The sequence below is a fragment of the Sinohyriopsis cumingii genome, chromosome 1 (genome assembly GCF_028554795.1).
Source record: "Sinohyriopsis cumingii isolate HCF-2022 chromosome 1, ASM2855479v2, whole genome shotgun sequence".
Taxonomy (NCBI): Eukaryota; Metazoa; Mollusca; class Bivalvia; order Unionida; family Unionidae; genus Sinohyriopsis; species Sinohyriopsis cumingii.
The window spans coordinates 190,639,196-190,652,676 of NC_142961.1; the positions used below are offsets into that span (position 1 = coordinate 190,639,196).

Below are 13,481 nucleotides of genomic sequence, written 5' to 3' on the forward strand. Positions count from 1 at the left end.
ACCCATTGACTGCTTCATTTCTGTAGATCAATTCGTATACCTTATGGAAAGTGGGGAGTGGATCCCATTGCTATATTAATGTCAAAAGCATTGATCTAAATGATAGCCCCTTGCTGTTTTCACTGGTCAATTTGATGTCGTCGCCGCTGGATTTGCTTAACGTTAGAGAATTAAAGTTTTATTGTGTATAATCTGACAATGACTTCACACGCTTCTTGTTATATTCTTCGCTTACTGTTCATCGCTCTTATTACAACACGATCCCTAATTTGATTAATCTATCATGTTGCTCCAAATACGTAATGGAAAACTCATACAGTTTTTGTGCTTCCTTGGCCAATGAGTATGACGCTTTTGGACGAAACAGTAATTTAATCTTTTCCCTGACGTTACATACCCACCATTTGTTATGTATATCTATATTTTTGGTAACTCCTGGCACATGACTTTATCCAATTTTTTTTATTTTTTTATTATGGCTGTAAATTGTATATAATCTTTAGTTAGATTTTCCCTACGTGACCTGAGTCTGTTAACAGCTTAAAATACAGAGGATCTATAAATAGATGCTTACGTATGTGCTGGTAATTCTAATTATAATCTTAATAATACGACTTAATGACGTCTTTAGATTAATTTCTCATGGGCTGATGGGGTTTGGAATGTTCTTCAAGATTTAAGTAACTTCCAGTTGGTTCTTTCTATTACTTAGCTTGTGACCATAGAATCGTAACACCATTTCTACATTCTCTAAGCTTGTGAATTCTTTCAAAACACTATACACTTTAATCGGTGAAGCTTTCGGCATTAAACATATAATCTCTGTATTTCTCTTATATAATATTATTACGCAAAAGAGAACGGTCTCCGTTAAGATTGTGCTTGTGGATAGTAATTTTGTTTTAGAATCATAGACACGCTGCTGCATTAGGCTTTTGCACATATTTCCTACAGTTACCAGATGGGTTTTAGTCAATATTGATTTCGGCGGATTGTATTTGCAAATCCCAAATGAGCCCTTAGAGTGTCAAACGACATCCTAAAAAGCCCAGAGGTTGTTGCAAACTAAACTAGTTCTCAGACAAATAAGATCAACATTGAAAACACATCCTCAGATCCGACTTTCATAACTTGCGCAACTTAATATGAAATCCAGCGGTTTTTGAACATCTCAGCATGATATGGTTTTTAGAGCCGGTATGGATCCCGCAAAAGTAGGATTTTCTTATAATGTGCTTTCTAAAGGCTAACTCCCCTGTCATCCATACATCATTTGAATATATATTTTGCTTTAAATGGATGTATATCTTGTATCCGCCCATTTTTTTTTATATATGACTTCCCAGTTTGACTCTCTGTTACGTATTTTCAGTTAGCAGTTTTTCATTGTATATCTTATTAATTGGATTATTATATATTTTATTTGGATTGCTCTTCCATATTTCCTCCTTGTCACTGTATTTATATATGAGTTGCCTATTATTAGTATTTCAGTTTTTCATGGGTTATATAGCTGAACTAGAGGCTTTCCCAAATTGCACGAATTCATTATGTAGATGTTTGAACGAAGAACCATCTCTGGTGAAGTTTGAACAGTCGTCAGCGTGAAGTAGTGTTTTAACTTCAGCTTTTAGGTATGGCAGTTTGATCCATTGAATGTTGGTGTTTGTTTTGATACTAATGTTTAGTGCTTCTATAGCAATAACATACAATATCATCGACAGGGGGCAACCTTGTCTAACAGATCTTTTAATCTTGATTTCTTCTGTAAGCGCCCCATTTATAGTTATTTTTGAAACTATATTTTTTGTACATTTTATTTCTACAGTTTATGGTATTATTGCCAAAGCCGCTCAATTATAATACTTTAGAAATGAAGTCATGCTCTATCCGATAGAAGCATGACTCCTTTCTTACCTCTATATACTAGATAATCAATCATAGCCCCTATGGATAGAGTATTGTTTAGTATTTTTCGACCTTTCCCTCAACAGTTTTGATCAATATCTAGTATAGTTTCAATGCAGTTTTTATTATTCTGTTAGTAATTATATTGCTTAGAAATTTGAAATCTATTAGATAATTTACCAGTACTGTAATAAAGCTTAAAATTGATTGACTGAGAACTCATTTAAAATCTTCTGCAATATATAGTAAATAATCATCGACCGTTACTATTATTTTTTAATCGATCCATCCAGGCGATTAGATATGTGGACGTTAACACACACACACACACATCCACACACACACACATATATATATTCTTATGCTACGTGTTTAGAGTCTAATAAACAGTAACAAAAGAAAGAGTGAAAACAACAAGCATTGAAAAATTTAACAAATAATTTATTTCCCTGGAAAAACACTGTACAAATTTAAGAAAAAAAAAAGAACTTATGGTTTTAAAAATCAGATCCAAAACTAATCCAACAATAATCCACGAATTAAATTTTAGAAGTCCTAGTAATGAAATGCTCTAACGAATTCAACAATGAGTCCCGACGAAAAATCCAAAATGGAAGGTGATGACGTATAATGTAGCCTATATGGTGCTGCATCGTCTACAGTTCTTTTTTAATTCCACAGACAACAATATTCCCGTGTTTGAATTTCCGAATAAAATTTAAATAAATGTCTTTGTCCAAGAATTCTGTATTAGCTCTCAAATAGTTCCAGGAAAAAGACTTAATCTTTTAGAATCCAAATAATTTAAATAAAAATTATAACTCCAAACTGTCACAACAAAATGAACATCTTTACGTTCAATTCTTTAGAAGCCCAACTGAGAAATGTTTCTCTAGAGATCAGTATATAAACCTGAATACTGCACAATTTCGGAAAACCCAGATTTGCGAAATAGAGGCTGTTTACGTATAAAAAGTAAGTATGAACATGATAAAAACCATTCATTTTACTTCGAGAATAAAATAATTTCAAAAAGTTGTTTACTTGTCTCGGTGATTTCTAAATCAAGATCGGGAGCTAAGTCAAAATTAGAAACAGTGTTTCTATTAGTAGGTATTTATGAACAGATTCAGTACAAACTGAATTTTCTAGAAAATATCGAATTCCTAGTAAACAAAATTGAACTACATTAACAACAAAAAACTGACAATTAAATTAAGTCAAATATATGTAACAATATATATATATATATATATATATATATATATATATATATATATATATATATATATATAGAGAGAGAGAGAGAGAGAGAGAGAGAGAGAGAGAGAGAGAGAGAGAGAGAGAGTGGGACAGACTTTTGGGAATGAAGATGATTGCCTGATATGAGAGGGAAATGATGTGCAGCCACTTTGAGCAAACATGTAGGTCTATCAATCCCATTAGGGGGTAGTTCGTCAATACACCACCATCCCATGATGGAAAAATCAAACTTGCACACTAACGCAAAACGATCGCTTAAGAAAAGTGGGACAGATAAAATTAGTAACAAATGCCAGTGAAAAAGACATCAAATACACACGCAGTACATGAAGCAATGTTCGCAATTCTTGTTTTCTTTAATTTCTTTTTAGTTCCCATACTTTTACTCTCTTTGCCATTCGAAATATCATTATGTGTGGTATGCCCAACCCCAACCGTTATAAGCTATGAATATTCCACTCTCATCCAACCTCCTACTGCGAAATCTTAAAATTCCTAGATAACTTTTTCTCTGTCTCTCTCATATAAAATAATTATGTGAAGTAAAAACAATTAAAGAGGCTTGCAACGGATATGATCCAAACAGGACTTTCATGACAAATATAGAAAGGGGCAATTAGCACAAAACAATGAACATCAATAGCAGCAAAATAATAATAAAAAGAAACCAAAACATTATATACAATATGATAATCGTACATACATCAAAAAGACAAACAAACGTATATCGATCCCTGACAAGGATCAAAAATTAATTTATATAAAGGGTAGGGACACTGGGATTACAGCGCGATGCCTTAGAATGGGAGTACAAGAAAATTTCGAAATATAATTTTGGCTTGAGGATGGAACGAATGCAAACCTGGCAACGAGAATACAAACAAGTCCCTGTCAAAAAGAAGAACTCGTGTAAAACAACATCAGTTAAATTTTTATAGATCGGATTTCTGTTGTACTTTTTCAGGAATAAGTCACATATACAGAACAGGGGAGTGGAGTGACCGATACACTTTCATTGCAACTTAGCTAGCAAAAGGGGATCACCTCAATGACCCAGAGAGCACAGAGGTATCCAGACTAAAAACAAAATCCATCAACACTCGACCCAGTGAAAGATTATAACATTTTATTTCCAATATTTTCCGAAAATTTAAGGCCGTAAACATTTTAGAAAATATCAAGAATATAAGGCGATGTTATGTTATTTGTGGAAAATCGGCTAGTGTTTCAGATTTCTGGAAACTGTCTTTTAATTGAGAAAGTTCAGAAGCACAGAGAAATAAATGACGCTTTGTATTCTAGTTCTATATTTAACACTTGACATATTTCATTTATTATTGTTCATACATTGATTCAATCATTCACTCATCCATTCACTCATTCATTCATTCATTCATTCATTCACTCATTCATTCATTCATTCATTCATTCATTCATTCACTCATTTATTCATTCATTCATTCATTCATTCATTCATTCATTCTGCAGCCTGAGAAGGTAGTGTATCGTCGACAGTAGTTGAATCAAATACCTTTCTTCCAGGATATTTTTTAATCGAATGTCAGATTTAAAAGATATTTCCAAACCACAGGTAGTTATTAATATTATTTAAATATCGAAATATTATTATTACTATTATTATTATTTATTTTTTTTTAATACGAAAATTGTTGAAATATTAATATTTTGTGCTTGATTTCATTGTCTGGTTTATGATCGTGCTTATCATTTTGTTATTTATTTATTTGTTTATTTATTTATTTATTTTTTATTTATTTATTTGAGTTGTTAAGATTTCAAACACATCGAAAAAATCAGCTCATGCCGGATGTTGAACAATTGGGGTGTAATTGCTACTTTTGGCAGTTGCAAGACTGCAAAACTACTAATCCTTCAATAAACTGATGAACTATTGGTCAGTTTGATGTTTAATTAGTTTCTTTACGACATAATGAATAAGCATCTGATTAGCCAGAAATAATATAAAAGACATTTTCATTTTAGTCTTGTGTTGATTTTCTAGTAATTATGGTTCTTTAGATTTGCCATACCGATGTGAATTTGTCTTGCTTCTATTCATGACGGATAAAGAACGTTCTCGTGACGCATTGTAGAGAGTTCCTCTTAAGTTATTATTTGCTAAGGTCAGGGCAAAGTGATACGTTCCGGACTTGGGTGCTTGGAAAACACCGGTACTTGAATTGTAATGGTAGCCAACATTAAGGCGTACGTCTGTGAATACTATATTCTGATCCATTGGGAAAACTACATTCGTGTCTGACATAAAGGTCATAAATGCGGGTGTTGCTCTCGTGCATCGTTGTAAATCTGCAATGAATATTTTAAACATATATTGAGTAATAGAACATTCACCCGTACATGGATGCATAGGGCCTTCAGTATCAATTAAAGCAAGAAATGTTTAATTTTTAAGTCTAAATGAAACTTTAAAATTTTCCATGCCTCCAAATGTTCATTTTATGATACAAACTTCTAAGGTCTTGTGATAAGACATTTCTCTACTGAACTTAATGTTAAATTCACAGTGAATTTCTACCCCTATTTTATGTGCGCGTTATACCCCGGCAGTAATATCTAACGTTATAATCAGCTGATGCTAAGTGTCAGTTTGTCTTAATCTGATGGTAAATATAGGATGCTAAAACCTATAATATATGTAGTCGTTTCTATTTTGTGAGCCTGGTTTGCGCGTATTTTTGTTTAAATAAAATTTTCTTTATGTATTTTATTTTATTATTATTTTGTAATGGTTATTGTTTGAAGCAAAGTATGTTTTATTCAATACGTACGATGGAAATGAGAAATGTTTAAGTATTTCAAGCCAACATTAGTAACAGTTCCTTGTGTCCAACGATTATAAAAATATATAAAGGTAATCACAGTCTTTGAAATTTGATATTACCATTCTATCCAAATCAAACAAAGATATAGGTTTCCTTACAAATTCATATATACTATCTCGTTTTATTAGCCCTTGTATAAACGTCTTTAAGCCATTCTTTTAATTTCGATTCTATGGATCCAAATCACGAACATGATAACATCATATTCATACATGGAGTGCCCTCGTGTAGAATAAATACAAGTTCTAATGATAACGTGTGTGATTAGGACTTTTAACGTAGCTTAATAACAATTTGTCAGTCATATCGCTACGATGTCTGCAGTGTGGCAGTTTATAGCGATGTCTCGCATTGGGGTGTCATGCCGCAGACATGAAGCATTGATGTCCCGCCCAGTCACATTATCCTGACACCAGGCCGACCAGTCCTAACAGTAACCTCTTAATGCTGAGCGCCAAGCGAGGCAGCTGTTAGTAATATATGTGAAAGTCTTTGGTATGACTCGGCCGGGATTCGAACCCACGACATCCCGCATCCGTAGCGGACGCTCTAATCACCTGGCCACCGGAGCGGTCTCTAATTATATGAATATATCAAATTTTATAAATAAATAAATAACGTTATCAAATAATTTTATGAAGAGAATTTTATAAGTTTTCAATGCGTCAAAGTTGACTGACAGGTAGTAATAAATATATAATTTAGTATGTTGGGGTTTCTTTAGGACAGATTAGTAAATTCTCATATATTTGTTCTTTCATTGCAGTATGCGGAACATGTTCGTATTTACGCATCAAAATATAATGCTGCTGTTTGTCAATTCGTCTGAGCCTATTTCAACATATTTTTGAACCAATAGGTGATGAAATGTATTGAAGATGATTTGACCAGATTTACATTGGTTACATGGTACTCAATAAAATTGATCGCAATTAAACGCCATCTGAAGTACGAAGGATTTGTTTGTTCAAATCGCGAATTTATTTCATTTTTAATCTGGGAATCGGGTTTGATGGAAGGTGACTAATGGGTGGGGTGGTAGCAGCATTTAATATACAAAAATCAAGCGAAATTTAATAACATTCTACTTGCTGAGGAACGGCTCCGGGACAATTCATTAATTCAACCCAACCATGTACGGAAAAAGAACTATCCAAAAGCTGAAATGATAGTTCATTCTATGGTGTTTTTGTTGTTATCACCGCCTAACGTTCAACGTGGATCACTTTTATGGCTCTCAAATAGTGGTATAAACAGAGTGTTGTACGTGTATCATTGTGTGTATCCGTGTCTCTATGTTTATGCATTCTCATATCTTCAATCAAACTACATTTACAAATAGATGTATTAGAGTTTTGCAAACTTCGACAATCTAATACAACACACAAGACATTTAAGCATAACACAAGGGATGGTTGTTTTAGTTACTCATTTTGCTATATTTATTTATTTGAGTGGTTAAGATTTCAAACACATCGACAAAATCAGCTCATGCCGGATGTTGAACAATTGGGGTGTAATTGCTACTTTTGGCAGTTGCAAGACTGCAAAACTACTAATCCTTCAATAAACTGATGAACTGTTGGTCAGTTTGATGTCTAATTAGTTTCTTTACGAAATAATGAATAAGCACCTGATTAGCCAGAAATAATATAAAAGGCATTTTCATTTTAGTCTTGTGTTGATTTTCTAGTAATTATGGTTCTTTAGATTTGCCATACCGACGTGAATTTGTCTTGTTTGTAACCTTGATGGATAAAGAACGTTCTCGTGATGCTGAGAAATTAATCAGTGAGGAGTACAAGATGTGGCAAGAACACAGAAATTTACCATTGACAACATCTGAAGTACAGCAGAATATTTCATTTACATGCACCCTTTATGCAAGTTTTGATTGAACGATGTACGGAAAAAGAACTATTCAAAAGCTGAAATGATAGTTCATTCTATGATGTTTTTGTTGTTATCACCGCCTAACGTTCAACGTGGATCACTTTTATGGCTCTCAAATAGTGGTATATACAGAGTGTTGTACGTGTATCATTGTGTGTATCCGTGTCTCTATCTTTATGCATTCTCATATCTTCAATCACACTACATTTACAAATAGATGCAATAGAGTTTTGCAAACTTCGACAATGTAATACAACACACAAGACATTTAAGCATAACACAATGGATGGTTGTTTTGTTATTCGTTTTGCTATATAGGAATGAAAGAGAGAATTTCACCTAACCATCATTGACGCATTCATTAACCTTGATCTTTGACCTATAGATACAAAAGATCACTTTGGATTTTCAATATCCTGATGATGAGTTTAAGTAAAGTTTTGGAAAACATGACAGTAATGAAGATAAGAATTGCGACCATCCCTAATATTAACATTCGTGCAATCGGTTATGTTTTCAGTTTATTGGAATATCAAATTATCAATAGCGGTACGCAAATAACCTCACATTCATATCAGAAGTATAATCATCAAAGTGATAGGTACTGGACAACGGAATAATGTGACAGTTCCAAATGGTTTATGATTACACTTTATCTAAGAGTCTTCTGTTCCCGTAATCACATGTAGCGCGTGCTTGACTGTGGAGATTATTAATCAACAGGTCAAGAACGAAACTTTTGTGCAGAAAATATTTTTCATTTTATTCAGCAACTAATCTTATCCTTGAACTATTTCATCCAAACTCAATTGGATACTACCTTACTCCACGTCTGTGATGTAGAACTAAAGACATTTTGCCGAAATCATTTTCATCATTCAGTCTCAGTGATTTTAATCTTGGTCACTTTGATCCTAAAATCAATAGGCTTCCTCTTTAACACAAGCGTAAGCCATTCTTTCAGTTTGGTCAAAGTCTCTGACGCATAACTGACGGTTAGCCACAGCAGATAATGCTGGTAGAGCGAAGGCTAGTAATACAAACCCAGGTCAACCTGGGCCGCTTGCTTCAGTGCATCCTTTGGAAATGTTCTTAGGTCCCATTTCATTGCCGTGATATAATCTATACTGTGTTAAAACTACCACTAAACCAAGCAACTATCCATATTGAGCCAGAACCATTTTCCTGCATGAGAGTGACCTTCATCTTTGACCTTTAGGCTCCACATTAATGGGCTTCTTCGTTATCCCAAATGCAAATCATTCGCAAGTTTAATCCAGATCTGTTATGTATAATTAATGTTCTTGTGTCGAAACCATTTTTCTTAATCAAATGACCATTACCAATCGTCTTTTGACTCCACAGTCAATGGGATCCATCCTTTCCCCAAATGCAGTCTGCTTACAAAGTATTGTAAAAGTAAGTGTCAGAGAACTTAAGTTATTTTGCACAAAAGAAATAGGGAACAAATAGACAGACTTTAAAATTATTCAATCCATTTTAATACAAATATGAGTGCGTGTGAAGGACTTTTGCTCGTTAGTTCCTTTCTCAGCCCTTAAATGTTGACGACTGCCTATTATAAATTTTGTCCACTACAACGCTAAAGAAACTAGAACGACTGTATTGTTTGTCATGTTAAAACGGGTTGTTATAAGTATATCACTTGACTCCAGGAGAAAGTGTACTTTTAATGGAAAAGGAAGTCCTGCATCCGATATATATTTACCTAATATGTTTTCGTTGATAGCTCGTTACACTAAGGGGGGGGGGGGTCTGAAGTGATCAACGTTACGGATCACTGCCATCTCACCTCTGTCTGCGTGGGTTCGAGTCTCGGATTCGGCCAATGTGGGTATGTGAGAAAGCTTTCTAGTAGCTTCTCGTTGGTCGGTGGTTCTTTCCGGGGTTTTCCCGGGTTCTTCCTCCACCATTCATACTGGCCGCCATATTTAGCTTATATTGTGCTGAAAAATGGCGTTAAACCCTACAACAACAAGAGCAACAACAACACTATCTGGGTTTACCCTTCCAGATTATAATTGATACCTCTTTCAGAATTATCTTGAGAACTTTATAGCACTGAAGAAAAGTTACAGAAATGTTCAAGGGGAACCCGGATATTTATATCCTGTCCATCTTCTACAAGTATATAAATATGATAACACTATATGTCACTAAAAATAATATGAAATGCATTATAATTCCTTTTAAATGGGTTAAATGAAAACAGAAAAACTCGTAAAAGCTGACAATATATTCAAGACAAAAGATATTATATTTTTTAATCATATAGGTTTGTTAAGCATGTCTAAATGGTAAGCGGTTATAAATATACATAACTACAAACACACATTGTTCAATGGAAACCTTGTATGCGGTCTTCAACCAAATTGAACGTTTTGAGTGTGCACTTATTTCAACAAGAAAAGATAAAACAACAGCTATCTACCGTCCACCAGGAACCCAGAAAAACATGAATGGATTGTATGGGCAATTGAACACGGATTTGCACGGCACTTGATCCAGACGTTTTCTCCAGCATCCAGATGGGCCAGCACAGAGACATTCCTCTCCTGCCAACTCTCCCAATTATCGCTTTGGTATACATAGCCTAGAACTTTGTTGCCATCACCTGCTACAATAAACGCACTGTAGAGAGTTCCTCTTACGTTATTATTTGCTAAGGTCAGGGCAAAGTGATACGTTCCGGACTTGGGTGCTTGGAAAACACCGGTACTTGAATTGTAATGGTAGCCAACATTAAGGCGTACGTCTGTGAATACTATATTCTGATCCATTGGGAAAACTACATTCGTGTCTGACTAAAGGTCATAAATGCGGGTGTTGCTCTCGTGCATCGTTGTAAATCTGCAATGAATATTTTAAACATATATTGATTAATAGAACATTCACGCATACATGGATGCATAGGGCCTTCAGTATCAATTAAAGCAAGAAATGTTTAATTTTTAAGTCTAAATGAAACTTTAAAATTTTTCATGCGTCCAAATGTTCATTTTGTGATACAAACTTCTAAGGTCTTGTGATAAGACATTTCTCTACTGAACTTAATGTTAAATTCACAGTGAATTTCTACCCCTATTTTATGTGCGCGTTATACCCCTACAGTTAACATCTAACGTTATAATCAGCTGATGCTAAGTGTCAGTTTGTCTTAATCTGATGGTAAATATAGGATGCTAAAACCTATAATATATGTAGTCGTTTCTTTTCTGTGAGCCTGGTTTGCGCGTATTTTTGTTTAAACAAAATTTTCTTTATGTATTTTATTTTATTATTATTTTGTAATGGTTATTGTTTCAAGCAAAGTATGTTTTATTCAATACGTACGATGGAAATGAGAAATGTTTAAGTATTTCAAGCCAACATTAGTAACAGTTCCTTGTGTCCAGCGATTATAAAAATATATACAGTTAATCACAACCTTTGAAATTTGATATTACCATCCTATCCAAATCAAACAAAGATATAGGTTTCCTATCAAATTCATATATACTATCTCGTTTTATTAGCCCTTGTATAAACGTATTTAAGCCATTCTTCTAATTTCGATTCTGTGGATCCAAATCACGAACATGATAACATCATATTCGGACATGGAGTGCCCTCGTGTAGAATAAATACAAATTCTAATGATAATGTGTGTGATTAGGACTTTCAACGTAGCTTAATAACAATTTGTCAATCATATCGCTACAATGTCTGCAGTGTGGCAGTTTATAACGATGTGTATCATTGTGGTAACATGCCGCAGACATGAAGCATGATGACCCACCCAGTCACATTATCCTGACACCAGGCCGACCAGTCGTAATAGTAACCTCTTAATGCTGAGCGCCAAGCGATGTAGCTGTTAGTACCATTTGTGAAAGTCTTTGGTATGACACCCCCGGGATTCGAAGCCACGACATCCCGCATCCGAAGCGGACGCTCTAATGAGATAAATATATTAAATTTTATAAATAAATAAATAACGATATCAAATAATTTTATGAAGAAATATTTAAATTTTCAATACGTCAAAGGTGACTGACAGGTAGTAATAAATATATAATTTAGTATGTTGGACTTTCTTCACGACAGATTAGTAAATTCTCAGATATATATTTATCCTCCTTTTATCTTCATTATAAGAGAAGCATGTTCATACCTGCGTGATGACTTGTGTATTTATGCGGTTTCAGGAAAAATGGTTCAGAGTATAGGTCAGAGTTCGAGTTCATTATTTGTTAGCGTCTTCCAATATTCTTATATGTTCTTACATATTCACATTGAAGTGTGCAGAGAAGAGCCAGCAACAAACAAATGACAAACAATATTTAAATCAATAAAATGAGAACAATTGCAAAGAATTCAGCACAAACGGATTCCTACGCAGTTTGCTGTTTCTTAAGTTCGACTCTTATTGAATCTTTCTCAAAGGTAGTACACAATAGGGACAAACAAAACAAACAATATGTACAAAGAAAGCATTGAATTTACAAAATTTGCATGATTATCAAACTGAAAAATTCGACATTTTACTTTCTAATAGAGAGTTAAAATGATAGTAGGGGCATAAATCGAGTTGTGTGCGTATATTTTTCATATTTGAGGTTGACATCCTCTATTGTCATATTTAATTAAATATTTACAGCAATTAACATCTTGTGAAGAAGTATTATCTGGATATTGTTTTATTTTTTTAAAACAAAAGTGCAATGTCAATATTCTAATGAATAAATCAGAAAGAAAGGGCACAACTGACCGTTCTTGAGGCTTTGGATCTCCACTGCCTGCTTATTCAGTGTTGTTGCCTGTTCACCCAGCGTTGCTTTCATATTTTCAACTTCACGGGCTAACTCTAAGGCCCAAGACAAATTCTCAGGCGGACTATCTTCACCGACACTAAAGATGACCGGCAGGAGGACAAAGATAAGCGGGAAGTTCATCGTTGCTAATTAGATCAATATGTTGCAATAATCGAGGAGAGAAATGATATCGCAATCGACGGGTTTCTCTTTTCTTGTTTATTCCTCCAATCACATCAATCCGTTAACACCACCTTATATCGTTCGCTACGACGAATTAGAACACCTTTAGTTCATTTCCTATGTGGATGATCATCTAAGTGTTATTGATAGCGACTGAAGTAAAAGATAAAAATAGTACAGCCTGACCTTGAATTCAGAATATAATAGTTCAGATTTGATATACGATAACAACATGCAATTGCAAATTACTGGGGTCTTTCTAGAGAAATTTTATGGTGAGGTTTGGGTTGTGTTTTAAAGTCAAACTTAATCAGAAGACATCTTTAGAGATTTTTATCGGTTTATAGGAATAATGCATGCCTCACACAATATACATTTATAGAATTAGATGTTTTAAAATAGTTTTACTTTATCCTGAAAGGAAATGGGGTGAGGGTGAGTCTATGGTGAGTGTTTGTCTTTTAGCTGTTATACAATATCAGCATCCTGAGCGTGTTTTAAATTGATTTATGGTGAAGGCATTCTACTTTTAGAAAGTTAGGTCTAAAAAGAACAT

The 13,481-nt window shown here is 34.1% G+C and overlaps 1 protein-coding gene across 2 annotated transcripts; it reads right to left on the reverse strand.

The window, feature by feature from the left end:
* Nucleotides 1–10,170: 10,170 nt before the first annotated feature.
* Nucleotides 10,171–13,073, reverse strand: LOC149808575 (uncharacterized). 2 transcript variants are annotated; one of them, XM_089950914.1, is made up of 3 exons: nt 12,700–13,073; nt 11,728–11,884; nt 10,171–10,799 (listed from the first exon to the last, which is right to left on the reverse strand). In XM_089950914.1, the coding sequence occupies exons 1-3, from the start codon at nt 12,881–12,883 to the stop codon at nt 10,754–10,756; spliced, it is 387 nt and encodes a 128-aa protein (XP_089807040.1). In that variant the 5' UTR covers nt 12,884–13,073; the 3' UTR covers nt 10,171–10,753. The 2 variants fall into 2 exon arrangements, 1 of the variants encoding a protein (XP_089807040.1); XR_016419845.1 differs by lacking the exon at nt 11,728–11,884.
* Between the last annotated feature and the right edge of the window lie 408 nt (nt 13,074–13,481).